The 13,947-nt window shown below is 51.2% G+C and overlaps 1 protein-coding gene across 14 annotated transcripts in view; it reads right to left on the reverse strand.

Moving 5' to 3' along the window:
• Positions 1–1,291: 1,291 nt before the first annotated feature.
• Positions 1,292–13,947, reverse strand: part of DCTN1 (dynactin subunit 1) — a 31,131-nt gene continuing 18,475 nt past the window's right edge. For 6 of the 14 annotated variants that reach the window (XM_053589096.1, XM_053589093.1, XM_053589091.1 and 3 more), the window contains 26 exons: positions 12,912–12,932; positions 11,499–11,690; positions 10,987–11,184; positions 10,625–10,829; positions 10,471–10,549; positions 10,192–10,351; positions 9,972–10,076; positions 9,597–9,788; positions 9,391–9,507; positions 8,996–9,148; positions 8,285–8,445; positions 8,010–8,178; positions 7,620–7,688; positions 7,312–7,374; positions 7,056–7,205; positions 6,737–6,898; positions 6,524–6,655; positions 6,195–6,320; positions 5,824–5,966; positions 5,405–5,571; positions 4,060–4,074; positions 3,744–3,877; positions 3,435–3,627; positions 3,093–3,172; positions 2,492–2,581; positions 1,292–1,776 (listed from right to left, as the gene is read on the reverse strand). In XM_053589096.1, coding sequence (XP_053445071.1) covers positions 1,639–1,776; positions 2,492–2,581; positions 3,093–3,172; positions 3,435–3,627; positions 3,744–3,877; positions 4,060–4,074; positions 5,405–5,571; positions 5,824–5,966; positions 6,195–6,320; positions 6,524–6,655; positions 6,737–6,898; positions 7,056–7,205; positions 7,312–7,374; positions 7,620–7,688; positions 8,010–8,178; positions 8,285–8,445; positions 8,996–9,148; positions 9,391–9,507; positions 9,597–9,788; positions 9,972–10,076; positions 10,192–10,351; positions 10,471–10,549; positions 10,625–10,829; positions 10,987–11,184; positions 11,499–11,690; positions 12,912–12,932 — 3,414 coding nt within the window. In that variant the 3' untranslated portion in view covers positions 1,292–1,638. Of the gene's footprint in view, positions 1,777–2,491; positions 2,582–3,092; positions 3,173–3,434; positions 3,628–3,743; positions 3,878–4,059; positions 4,075–5,404; positions 5,572–5,823; positions 5,967–6,194; positions 6,321–6,523; positions 6,656–6,736; positions 6,899–7,055; positions 7,206–7,311; positions 7,375–7,619; positions 7,689–8,009; positions 8,179–8,284; positions 8,446–8,995; positions 9,149–9,390; positions 9,508–9,596; positions 9,789–9,971; positions 10,077–10,191; positions 10,352–10,470; positions 10,550–10,624; positions 10,830–10,986; positions 11,185–11,498; positions 13,916–13,947 lie in introns of all 14 variants that reach the window. The other 8 variants (XM_053589097.1, XM_053589098.1, XM_053589089.1 and 5 more) reach the window with 4 other exon arrangements.

Consider the following 13,947-nt stretch of genomic DNA (forward strand, 5'->3'; position numbering starts at 1 on the left):
CACAGCAACCCTTCTCAACCTGTTCTGTAAGGCTTGGGCCCCAACACCCTAAGGCAACCCTTGTATATAACACATTATATTCTATGCATTCTAGAGTGATATTGGTTATGTATTATCCTTGAGAGTACTGAGAATGTCACTCCAATCATTTTCTCTCTGAATCCTAGTTGAGAAAGGCTAAAGTACAGAGCAGGCATTCAAATGCCATAACCCACTGACCTTCCTTCCCAGTGTACTAATTGGAAATGTGCCCCTGGGGCTCCTACCTTGGAGCCCCCTCCTATTTGCCCCTTCCCCTCAAGACAAGAAACACACAAGCAAAGGGCCTGACCTTGGTGGTCTGCTCTAAAGTGCCAAGGGTCTCTTTCTTCATCTAAATTAGAGCCATTTGGGACCCTGAGATGGATTTCTTTCCCCAAGCAGGGAATAAAAAAAGACTATCAAGGAGCCATCCAGCCACCAAACTGGGGCTAACTGGGGTGCTGCTCATTGGCCTAATGGGTCCTAACCCAGAGATATTTTCAGTAGGTCTGGGTCAAGACTCAGAAATCTAAATTTTTGGAAAAAGCACCCCCACACCCCTGTGATACTAATTTGAATGGAGTTTGGCAGTAGTGTTTGTAACTTCTATCCTTTCTTAGTAGTCCGCTGCTTCAGTTTTCCCTTGTTTCGTAAATATTCTCTCTGAGAGGTTCCAGGTCTGATGGGGAGACTCTGGTTGGGAAGCTGGATGCAGTGGCATATACCTATAGTGCCAGCTACTCAGGAGGCTGACGTGGGAGAATCACTTGAGGTTAGCCTGGGCAACACAGTGAGAGCCCATCTCTTAAAAAAAAAGGAAGGAAGGAAGGAAAGAAAAGAAAAAGGGAAGGGAGGAAGGGGAGAAAAGGAAAGAAGGAGAAGGAAGAGAGGAAGGGGAAGACAGGAAGAGAGGGAAGGAGGAAGGGAAGGAAAAAGGGAAGAAGGAAGAATGAAATAAGGCTGGGGTGGTGATAATATCATTTGTTCCAGCTCCAAAAACTGAAGAGCAGTGGAAGCTCCAGAAAGCAGAGGCAGGGCTGGCAGAGGCTACTCTGCTGGCCCTCCTAAATCCATAAATAAACTTAGGTCCCTAGCCCAAAGTCCAGCCCTTTCCCCCTTGCTGCACATGACTTTGAGATACACAGCATGCTACTGGTCACTACAGAAAGGGGCCCTCAAGTTTCACACAGACAAACTTCCTCAGCATCCCTTCTACACTCATGCTCTAAGCCAGATGGCCTAAGTCCCACTTTCAACACCACACAGAAAGCACTGAAGCAGAAGTTGCTTTAATCAAAGGGTGAAGTCCTCAATCAGGGAGACCTCACTCAACCTTTGGTGGTGGGGTCTCAGCCTACCCCCCACATGCCCTGAGGCCCCTCAGGAAGGAGGGAGCAGCTGAACAGCAAATTATGGCAGAGGTCAGGCATGGGAATGAGGAGACACAGGGCAGGGGCAGGAGCAGGGGCAGGGGACTGACAGAATGGGAGTACAGCTGAATGGGGCAGGACGAGCTTAGCCCGATGTTTCTACCTGCAGGCTGGCTGAGATGGCTGTGCAGCGGGCAGACTGGCACCGGGGAATGAGGGTTGAAGGGGACTGTGGGGGGAGGAGTGCTTAGGAGATGAGGCGACCATGAAGCTGGTGCAGCTGCTCCTGGGTCAGCACTAGCCGGTGTCGCTGTCCAAGGCCAGCTGCACATGAAAAGGTCACTTTGCCCACGTAGACTGTGTCGTCCTGCTGCTCTTCTTTGGCCTGGGGGTTGGGAAGCGAAACAGGACCCCAGGTCAGGGGCTTACTTGAGCTGTGGGCCACTGAACGGGTCATTGAGCACTGAGACCAAGGCAGCCCCTGAGATACTGATGCCTTTGAGTTCCTAGGCCAGGGTGATCATAGTACCTAGTCTGACAATGGGGTTCTGAGTCCCTCTTGGTGTTAAAAGTCATGGAAGAAGTTGTTTATATGCTAAAATATTGGAATTTCTGGAAGCACTATAAGCACTTTTGAGTTATTTTAAAAGTAAGAGTTGGGAAACTAATTTATGGCTTTCATATGAAAGCTATAACCCAGTTATAACCTAAGAATATGGGGAAGGGAGAGAGGGAGGGGAGGGAGGGGGGAGGATGGGCAGAGGGAGGGTGATTGGTGGGATTACACCTACGGTGCATCTTACAAGGGTACATGTGAAAGTAAATGTAGAATGTAAATGTCTTAACACAATAAGAAAATGCCAGGAAGGCTATGTTAACCAGTTTGATGAAAATATGTCAAATGGTCTATAAAACCAGTGTATGGTGCCCCATGATCACATTAATGTACACAGCTATGATTTAATAATAAAATAAAATTAAAAAAATAATAATAATAAAAGTAAGACTTGGCCAGATAACCTAAGAAGTGCAATTTTTGGACCTGAGGACCCACCTGAGCCCCCATACTGACCCACCCTCTGCCCCATGCTCCCTGTTACCCTGAGGAAAGTTGTTGAAGGAAAGGTAGCAAAGTCGGTAGGTACTGTGGCTCCAGGGCGCTGAGATACTGTCTCCTTGAGGACCTCATCCTGGGAAACAGGAGAGGAAGACAAGGGTTCATTTAGGGGACACCTGCAGGGCCCAAAGGACCACCCTGGTTTCACAGAGACACTAATAACAGGTGCCAAGGCTCAGTCTTCTCTATCACCATACTTGAATCTCCTGTTCAACCCAATCCCCACCCCGAAATCCCTCTTTACAAGTCTTCATCCCTTAAGGCCTGACTTGGATCCTACTGGCTCTGGGAAGCCATGCCCAACCATTCTACCCCATGATGACCTCACTCTGACAGAAAATGCAACCTGAATTACTCACTCTAAAGATGGTCCTCAATCATTCACTTTGTTACAAGAATCTGTCTTCTGTTGGCACTTAAAGACAGTGAGCTTCCAAGACAAGACCTGCCTTCCCTTCCACCCACTCCCCAAGATGCCATCTAACACAGGGCTTGCCCCAGAGGAACTCCAAAGTGCCCGGCTCTACCAATGAGGGCTCTGAAGCAAGTTCTGTAGGGCAGGGAAGGGCAAGGTCTGAGCTAACCTTGAGTTTCTCGATGGTGTCACTCAGGGACTTAAGCTGAGCCACTTGCTCCATAAGCTGGGCTGATGGGCTCTTGGCAGCTGTTGGGAGGGAAAGCTGGTAAGACCCACCAACGCCCAGACAGGCAGCTGTACTGGGTTAAAAGTCAAGAGTTCAGGTACTGAACCCTCTCATGGGGTGGGCACTTAAGAAAGAGAGGGTGAATCAGGTAAACTGAACACTGATGCCAAAGAATATGCAGGGAAGAGCCTCCACAGTGTGGGGACTGCCTGGGCAGGGGCTAAATCCCTGGGCCAAGGGGAGGTGGTGTGTTATTCATCTCAGGGGTAGGTGGGTACATACCAGGGCTAGTGCGAGTGATGTCTACTACGTGGGTGTGTGTGCTCAGCTGATTCAATGTCTCCAGCAGCTGGCTGGTCTTACGATACAGTGCTCCAGCTGCTAGCTCACCACCCGGGCCCTCGTTGGGTGGGAGGGATAACTTTGCAACATGCAGAGGGGGCAGGGCTGCCAAGGACGCCTTCATCTGGGCTCCCTATGGGGGGGAAAAGAGGAATAGCAGTAAGAGGTGCTAGAAGGCTCCTGCCATCTGTCACCAAGGGGACAGGTATGCTCCATGCACCATCCTAGTCCTCTCTGGAGATCCCTGACCTTGAGGATGCTGTTCTTATGCTGGAGCTGAGAGATGTGCAGCCTCATGGCAGAGATCTGCTGAAGCAGCAGTGGAGAGTCCTTCACCAGCCCCGGGCCTGGCATGGACCCTGGAGCCTGCCCAGGGGCGCCCCCTGTGGGTACCATAACAAATGTCATTAGCTCCAAGAGGAGGTGAAAAAGGCTCCATGCCTGTTCGTCTCGGGTCTTCATCCCCCTCCGCCAGCCCTGGCTTCCCAAGGGGGGAACCTCACCCTGCTCCCCCAACTCCAATTCCCACCAGCCTTAGTAACCCCCAACCAGGGTGGATCTCTACCTCGCTGCTGTTCTTCTGTGTCAGGATAGCCCATGGGGAAGCAGGAAGAGGAGAGAGAGGAATTGAACGACTTGGGGTTTAGGAAGACACACCAGAGGAATCCTGGGAACAATCTACAGGAAAACCCTTTTCCTGATCACCATTCTCCAACAAGACTCTGGCCCTGCCCCTCCCTTTGGGGAAGACTAGATATGTGTAGAAAAGAAAGCAAATGGGAGTATGGCCATGAGACAATACAGTGTGTGAAGAATGGCTAAGTGAGTGCATGCTACAGGCCACACTTGGGCCCCATCTCCAGAGACCCCTAGGTCTGCATCCTTAGTGCTCACCCAGCAGCACAGCTTCAGTGGAGAATGCAAACACATCCCCTTGCTCCTCAGGTTTCCCCATTGCTCTGAGGCATTCCCCCATTTCTGGTGGGAAGTTTCATAAATTCCAAACCAATGTTTATTTAAAGAGCCTGCGCTAAAAAAATATGATGCAGCAATTCTGGAGATTCCCCTATAAGAACACAGAACCATCTGCACCATAGGAGTCTAAAGTCAAGAAGGTGTGTGGTCACCTCCTAAGATCAAAAGGTGCCAGTGACAGAGATTTTGATGAGAACAAGACTCTTTCTAGGCGAGGTCAGCTGACAAGACACAGGAGCAGCAGGGAAAGTCTAGAGGCCCTGAAGGTTTAATGCCAGGGCAAGGAGTTTGTCTTCGAGGAGTGAGAAGGGCAAGTAAGAAATTGAAGACAAAACAAAAACAAACTACAGGGCAGATGAAAACCAAGATGGCAGCAACCACCTCCTCAGTAAGGAAACTCAGAAGGCTGGGCCTAGGAGCCAGAAAAACTCCAGGTGAGGAGGCTGACCATACTGAGTGACTAGGCAAAGGTTAGAACACAAGCCCCAAGTAAAATGGGGATGGGGGGTGGGGGGATTCAGCAATGGAAGAGATGACTACATCACAGGATAAAGTCATGTAAACTCAGTGGGGAAAAGCAGTGCCCAAGCAAAGAAACAATGAATAGCAGGCATCAGGCAGGCCCTGGGATGCAGGGCTAAAACAGAAAGACCACACTGCAGACCCAGAACAGACATCTACTAGAGTCCAACTGCTTTTGTTATTCTGAGCTTCAGGGAACATTTAGTAATGCCCTCATTTGGTTAGAGAAACTCAGCATGTATCTTTGGAGGAAGTGAAAACTTGGTGAAAGCTGGCACAGAGTGAAACCAGGCAAGCTCATTCCTGGCTGAACATCGGGGGGTGGTAAGAAGAGGACACATGTCAAACTGAGCCAAATGACAGGACAGAAGACAATCTCCTCTGCACCAGTGCTCCTATCCCACCGTACTCACCACCAGCAATGCCAGAGACCAAGGTAGCAATGCCTGAGGGAGGGGACCCCCGGAGTCCCTCGATTGTGCGCTTGGACTGGCTGTTCAGCCGCTGCTTTAGCTCTGCCTTCTCTGATTCCAGCTGATCAATGTCAGCCTGGAGTGCATCCATTGTCTCCTCAAACTCTCTGTGGAAGAGAATCTGGACTTGGGCAGTGTCCCTTCCCCACAGCCCCCCTGCCTATTTAATCCTGACAGGTCCTTGGAGCAACACTGCTGGTGAGAAGCCAGGGCAGGACAGCAAAGGCTCCAGGTGAGGTGATACAGTGAGGTTGGCAGTGAGGAAGGGCAATAGGGAGAGAGGGGGATGTATTAGGAGGCAGAGAGCCTCCAGCAGGAGGGAGGATTGCAGGAAGCAGGCTCCAGGGAAGGTGCCTGACTTCTCCTTTTTCCGCAGCAGTGTCTGGGTCTCTTCCAGCCGAGTCTGGACTTTCTCAATGCGCTCGTCTGCATCCTTGGCAGCACTGTCGAGCTTCTTCTCCAGGAGGCTCAACCGCACATTGGCTTCACTCAGTTCCTCCCCCTGGATAAGGACAGAGAGCTTCTAGTTCCCTTACATCCTCCCCATGGTCCCTGGAACCTGGGCTAGACCACGAGATAGAACATTCTCTGAGGGCTCACTAGAGCTCCCATCGATCACAGCCCCCACCCCTCTTCTCCCAACCCCCAATTCATCTCAATCTCTATCCCCAAAACTCACTGCTGCCCTGGGTCCCACTGACTCTGGCTCCCAGATCCTAAGCTTCCCCACCTTAATCTTGAGTGACTTCTTCAACTCCTTGATGACTGTCTCTCGATCTTCAAGCTTCAAACCAAGGCCTTCAGCATCTGTGATTTCAGCTCGAAGGGCTGCAGCCCTCAACTCAACTGGGGGAGGCTAAGGAATGGGGTCGGTCAGAGGGTGGGGATAGAGAGAGGAGATCACCAATGTGTACCTTTCAGATCCAGTCATAAGGAAGTTTGTGTTCTAGGCAGGATGGTGCTCTCCAGATGCCTTCCTCTTATCTCCCACCATCCCACAATTAGCAGCAGCCCTACAACTCCAGCCTCTGCAGCCTCTCCAAGGAAATCTCCACCTACCTTGCTGGGAGGCCGCTCTGCATCATATTCTCCCTCCTGCATGGCTGTGGCCAGCTTGTTCATGGTGCTGATGAGGATGTTGCAGGACTGGCGCAGACACTCATAGGGGCTGCTGGAAGGGGTCCCGTAGATCTGCAGGAGCCAAAGGCAGCAGTAAGTGCCTCACACTGGTCACTGACTCCCCACCACCTTCTGCCCAGCCATCCAGTCCACCTGCTCGCTTGCTTTGAAAGCCAGCTCCTCCAAGGCAGCCACGGGCAGTCCCTCGTTCTCTGCCAACGGGGCAATGAGCTGAGCAGCAGCAGCTGCCACCTCCTGTAGCACAGCCACTACCCAAGTCAAGTGTTTCCTGCAGTCTAGGAGTGTGTCAGATACCTGTTTGACAGGCCAGAGTCAGGAGCCCAACCTGGGTCCAGCACCACACTTCCCAGCTACCCCCCAATCATCTTTGTTCCCCCGATTGGATCTACATCTCAAAGTGCTAGTCCCTTCCTGCTCAGCTTCCTTCCCTTCCCCACTTGCAGTCCTAAACCTGTGGTCCAAAGGCCAGTGCAGCTGGGATCCCAGGAGCATCTGTCCCTGGCATTCGCCTTCGGATCTTCTTGCAGAACTGGCGGATATCACTGCATGATGTTTCCAGGTCCCGGAGCAGGAGGGCAATATCTGTAGCCTCCTGCCCACCCTACGCAGGAAAAAGAAAATAAATGGAAAGCCAAATCAGCGTTAGGGCTGGGGGTGAGAAGACTAAGGAAAAGGAGGAGCTCCTGTAGATCTAGATGTGTTCTCACCTGCAAGAAGGCACGCAGCCGTCCTACCTCCACGCTCATGCAGTCTAGGGCGCTCTGGGTGAACTGTGAAGACAGAAGCATGGGGTCATCAGCTGCCAATAGGAGCCGTTTTGTCCTATCATCATCTCTAAGAAGTCCCTTCCCTCTGCTCACTCCCATACATAAGTGAGTCCCCTGCCTTCTCTCATCTGGTTTTAATGACCCTGTCCCAGTCTTATGTGATATCCTTCAGGTGTCTGATCTCTTCATCTGACGCCTTCCATTTGTGATTTCTACAGGGGACTCAACCACCGACCCAGACACTTCACCTTAATGTGATCCGCCAGCTGCATGGTACTGTCCTCAGGCTGTTCGGCAAGGTGGATGCTGTACAGATGCTGAGGAAGGATGACAAAAGAAACAGTAAGCCCTGAAAAGGTGGGGAGTTCTTCCTAAATTGTAGTTTGAGCTTTGATCACCATGAATCTCCAGAGGTATAAAACCTCCAAGAAAAGAAAAGCTAAAAAACAAAACCTCCACGCATCTGCACTGTAAGGCAAGTACACTGTAAGGCAAGTGCACTGTAAGGCAAGTTCATCTAAGAGCAAATCAGGCCTCAAGCAGCCAACCTAGAACATACAACCTTGAATACATTGAAATAGCCCTCATCAGGTTAGTTTCTCAGCCTCCCATCCCAACCCTGAATTCTAGCCCCAGACCTGGTAGTACTTAATGGCCTTGGTGAGAGGCTCCACGTTGACAGTCTCATCTAGCTGATCCTTGTGCAGCAGTTCAATGAGGAAATCCAAGGAGCGTTCATGGGCACTCATCTCAGGGTAGAGGCTGCCCACTTTTTTATACACATCCACATTGCATTGAGAGAGGGCACTAGAGATCAAAGAAGGACTTTGTGAGGCCAAGGTCTGCAAGGCAATCTCAGTTCCAGCCAATCCTGGCACATGGCCCTGGAGTGGGGGAGTCAGGAGTCACTTACTGCTCGTAGCGGTGGAGGGTGGCCTGCAGCAGACTCAGGGAGTATACCAGCCCAGCAGCAAAGCTAAGCTGCTCTCCAGCAGCTCCTCGCAGTCCAGGCCGCTCTGAACAGTTCTCACTTAGTTCAAACTTTTCCTGGGCCTGCTTCCGGATCAGCTCTGCCTGTGGGAAGATGCACCAGGGACCTGGGACTCAGAGCAGAAGATGGAGAACAGGCTAAGGAATATGGGACACAGAGCTGAACAACTATGCTAGGAGCATGGACATACTTGAGAGAGAAAGCAGAAATAGCTCTTAGATGGGTGGGGAATCTCACATGGGGAAAGGTTAATGATGTGACTACTGGAGATTGTGAGAACTCGGGATATGAAAATCAAAGAATGGTGGGACCAATGGGACCAAGCTCTTTATTGACTTAAAGCTACCATTCCTGCTATCTCTCCACCTAGACTGCTATCTTGCCAATCATCACCCCAGCTGACTCCTAATCGCCTTCTGTCCCTCAGCTCAAATATTATTCCTTCAGTCATGTCCTACCCCCATCTAAATCAGATCCCCAATTGTGCTCTATCAAGGAATCTATCTCTCTTTCTTAAAACAGAATTTGTAATACATATTCATCTATGACTTTGCTAACTCTGTGTTCCTCCACTGCATCATAAACTCTTTGTGGGAAGAGATTTCTGTTGAACATGTCATTGATTGACTGTACCTTGCAAATGAGACGAGGCATGAGCAGCAGCACCAGGACACAGTCGTGGTCCCCACCTGGCCGAAGGAAGCTGTCAGGCATGAAAGCTGTCAGCAGGGACATGTGCCGATTGGCCTGAGCCACCTCCATCTGCCTCAATTCCATCTCAATTGCCTGTGAGGTGCATAGGAAGGGGGGCTCTCAGCTACGGTAGAGAGTTCCAAAACCACCATAGCTTGCTCCACCAGGTCCCTTGCTTCTAGGACAGTTGTAAGCTAGAAATCTTCCAATCACCACATAATGCAACCCCCTTCCATTGGAAGCTAAAGCCCAGAACCCCATGCCAGGTCAGCCCACAGCCATATCCAGCCTGGCTTCATAACACCCCATCCCTCAGTCCCACCCAATTTCCTAACCTTGGCATGAGCCTTAGTCTCAGCAAACTTGATTTTGAAGTCAAAGGTCTCTGGAGGAGGCTGCTGCTGCCGCTCCACAGATGCTTCCTGCTGATTTGTCAATTCCCGATTCATGTCCTGGGAGCAGAAACAGTGAGGCACAGCTGGGTGATGAGGGAGCCCTGGAGTGACTGAGGCAGAAATCGGGGGTGGAGGGGAACAGGCACCTGTAGATGGGCAGTCAGCTGGCGGTACTTCTTGATGGTTTGCTGGTAGTCTGCAACTGTCTCCTGGGCTGCCTCCACACGCTTCTGGGCCTCACGCACTCGGGCACCCGCCATGTCCAGCTGCTCTCGCAGCTCCAGTTCTGTCTCACGTGCGTTCTCCTGCAGCTCATCGTTCATCTCATTCATCGCTTCCTGGGACACCACAAGGTAGTTGGGGCAAAGGAAAGGCAGGGTGAGGGTAGCAAGGCCAAGATGGGTCCCCTCACCACATACCCTGCTCAAAGGGTGGGAATCATGTGTTAATTTCTGTCCCAGCAGGTCCCTTCCAAACACCCTCCATCAGGGTCAGAAGTCAAGGGTCTGCTCTTCTCTTACCAAGTCTCCCACTGTCTCTCTCAACTCCCGCACTTTCTCTTCCAGATTCAGGTTCCGGTCTGTCAGCATCTCCACCATCTCCTCAGCACCCAGAGCAGCATCCACCTGTGTTCCAGGGAGGGAAAGAGGAGAAGGGCTGCTGGTATGTGCCTAGAAAGAGGAAACATCGATAGGAGAATCAGGTAGGGGGATTCTGAGCAAGGGGCTGTGCTCCCCAGACCTGCTCCTTCAGCTCATCAATGGTGCTCTCTGCCTGGTTCAGCTCCTCCTGCAGACGCTCCCGCTGTTGTCTGACAACTTCCAGCTCTTGGTTCTTCTTTTCCATGAGCTTCTGGAGCTTCACATGCTCTTGTTTCTCTGAGGAAGAAAGATCCCGCATCCTGTGGGGAAATGGGAAGAAAGAAGGAGAGCGTGTATCAGATCAATGGGCAATGGGTGCTCTACCGCATTTGGAGACAGGAGAATGCATGCCTGGGCCATGACATGAGGAAGGCCCTACCTCACCAGGGCATCCTTCAGGCGGGCATTCTGCTCCTCGAGCTGTTTGAGCTGATAACTGGATGCAGCCCCATCTGAGCCTGCAGAAGACCATTAACACTTTCAGACCTGGTTTTCACCTACCACTTGGTCCCTAGCAGCTCTTAGCCCCTTACCCTTCTCTTCAATCTCAGCCTTGAGGATCTCCAAGTCAGTGGTGAGCTCATCCACACGCTCCTTCAGTGCCTCCACCTCCTGCTGCAGAGACTCGGCCCGCTCTTCAGCCATCTCCTTGTCCAGAGTGGCCATCTCAATGGCATCAGCAGTGTCAGCCATCTCCTCCATGTAGCGTTCCTTTGCCTCCAGGGCCTCCTTGGCTTCCTGAGGAAGTGGGTAGATAAGAGGGAGGATAAGCACAGAGACGCCCCATGCCACCCTTTCTCATAAGGTCTTCCAGGCTCCAGTTCCAGTTTAGGTTCCAGCACACTTTCTTGGGTCTCTCAGCCTCCCCAGCCACCGCCTTCACCCTAAGCCCCACCTTCCGCGCCTCCTTGAGACGCCGCTGCAAGTCTGCCTGCTGCTCCTGCATTTTGCTCTTCCATTCCTGCACCTGCTCCAGCTGGATCTTGTGTTTCTCCAGCTCTTTAAGCTTTGCCTTGTCTTCCGCCCGTTTCAGACGCAAAGTCTCCAGTTTCTCCTCCAGGTCCCGCACCTGAGCCCTCAGTCCCTCCTCCTCCTGCAAAGGAGGGGCCCTGTAGTTTATGCACAGCCTATCACTCCTTCCCATCAAGACAAGAATGTGTGTAAACTTCACTCCAACCCCAGAGTCAAAAATCAAGTAGTATACACATATCTAAGAGGAAACCATGGCATAGTGAGTATGGGAAAAGTAAAGGAGAGGGGCAAGAAAGGAAAGGGTAGCTCAGGGTAGCAAGGTATCCATATACTATGTCCCCACCCTTTCTGATCCAAGTTTTGAGTCTTTACCAATCCTGGAAAGTTTTCAAGACTTAACCAGGGATTCTCCCTTAACTCAACCCCAGTCCTTACCTTGGAAGGAGAAGGAAGTGGGGGGACTGCTCCAGGAGAGGTGAGGACCGGTGTGGGAATGATGGGTGCTGCCAGCGGAGTCTGAGCTGGAGTGCTGGGCTCACTGCTGCTCAGCTCACCTGCTGATGCTGAGCCAGAGGGACCCAGAGAGCTACTGGCCCCAGACACCCCAGTACTGGCTGGGCGGGTGGGCTATTCAGAGAGTATAGGAACAGATCAGAAAGAGAATAAAAAAAGGGTGGTAAAGGGTAGAGAGACAGAATATGAGAATATGGCAAGTGAAGAAGACAGAGAAGGAAGAAAGCAAAGAGTATCAAAGCACAGTGATAATGGAGAAAGTGAAAGGGAGAGGGAAAATGATAGAGAGTCAGAAAAAGAGAGTGACAAAGGACAGAAGGAGAAGGAAGTGAGGGAGGAAAGGATGGGGGAAGATATAAGATTATAAGGCTCCTCCCTTGGCACTGACCCCACATTCCTCCCAGCTCTGGCACTGCCCTTGAGAGCAGAATCCCTTACTCCCCAGAACTCCCCTCTGTGACCCATTTATGATCATTCTAGCAATTTCTTAATACTCCCAGTCCCATCCTGGCTCCAGATCTGTTCCCTCCTCCCCCAGGGGGAAAAAAATACCACAACAATGTCATTCCTAGAGAAAAAGAACAGATTAGACTTTGTTCTCTAACATTCATGTTCCCAGAGAAGGCTGGGCTAAAAGGGGTGCCAGGCTCTCTACCCCTGCTAGGGCCCTTTCTGTTCTTTGGGAGTCAAGCTGAATCTAACTCCTTTGGTCTATTTCAAGGTATCCTGCAGATAAAAAGGCCAAGGTGAAAGTTGTAAGCCTTGACTCCCACTTGAAACAACCCTTCCATCTTCTCCCTCCCCTAAGACAAAAGAGCTCCAATCAAGAAACAGTACCTAGGCCCCATGGGATGTGGGAGGAGCTGCCTTGAAGCCTGCGGGCCTGGCACCCTCCCTAGCAGTGCTGACCCTGGAAGCTCTTCTAGTGAGCTGACACTCAGAGACCATGTGCTATCCCAGACACCCCCACCCAAAGCCTTTCACAAACACACTTACCTCCTTTCCCTCTGACATTTTACCCTGCCAAGTTCTTCACCTTTCTTCCAATCCCTCCCCTCAAACCTGGTCAAAATTTCCTTGTTCAAGAAAGCCTGCTTTAACCCATGACCTCACTCATTCTCTTCTGTATTCAAGGTACTGGCTTAGAAAACCTCCTAAGAACCAAAAGTCACTTCCCCTGGAGAGACCTGCTATTACCCCAACCCCCCTTTCCCCTTAAAAAAACCTAGGATGCACTGTAACCAACCATTACTTGATCATACATATGCCCACATACATGCAAATGCCTAAGATGTACACTTAGCAGTGCCTGCCCAGGGGCCTGTTTTTTCTCACCTTGGGCCGCCGAGTTGTGGTCTGGACAGGCAACAGGAGCCAGAGGAGAAGTAGTCAGGAAAGAAAGGATAATGGCAGAAAGACAGACAGCAAAAGGGACAGCAATGAGAGCAGAAGAAGTAACAAGGATGGGGCTAGTTAGCCACTCCCCTGCCCCCCATCCCATCCCCTTTTCCCTCCAGTGAGTCACTGTGTTCCTACTCCAGAATCCCAGAACTCCTGTTCCTCTTAGTTCCTGCCCCCACTTTTGCCCAACCCTGGCAGGCCTCATTCCTTCAGATCCCCTGGGAATCCCAGAAGTTGGTCTCCTAGGCTGAGCCACAGGAGACCAGAGTCAGCAGCTGGTGAGAGGGTCTCCAGAGACCATCCTTCTATTCCAGTCCAGAGTCAGAGACCCCACCCAGCCACCACTCCCAAGGACTTTCCCAGGTCAGCTTCTTCCTTTAAGTATTGAACTCCACAGAGGACTCCCTAGAAACCCGATATAGCAAGAGTCCTATAGTCTAGAAGTGGGAGATCAGGTCCCTAAGACAGAACAAAGCCGCTGCCCTCCCTTCCCCCAATCCCCTTTTCCCAGGACCATACCCTGCAGTAATCCCCATCCCTAGAGCAGAGGGCTCAGGTGTCAGGCCTCTGAATATTGCATTAGCAGAAGCCCAGAGCTCAGCAAAGTAACCCCACCCAGCTCTACCAAAGGAGGTGGGGGTGGGCAGCAGCAGAGAGAAACTGTTGCCTTTATATCAAATTCAGGAACCCTTCGGGTTACTGCAAAGTGGTAAATGGACAACTAACACCAACTCACAAACAGTGTTCTTGATACCCAGTGTCTCACTGCTCTGGCAAAGACAAGATACCGCTTGGGCCCTGTTTTCAGGATATATGTGTAACTAAGCCCAAGGAGACCAATCCCTAACCCTCCTTCTCTGGACTAAGCTTCCATAGCTGTTTGTCAAAAACTATTCTAGGGTCTCTATCTTACCCTGGGAAACCACCCTGATACAAACCTGGGGGGAAGGGAGATGCTGGGCAAACAACC

This window comes from Nycticebus coucang, chromosome 4 (genome assembly GCF_027406575.1).
Source record: "Nycticebus coucang isolate mNycCou1 chromosome 4, mNycCou1.pri, whole genome shotgun sequence".
NCBI classification, from domain to species: Eukaryota; Metazoa; Chordata; class Mammalia; order Primates; family Lorisidae; genus Nycticebus; species Nycticebus coucang.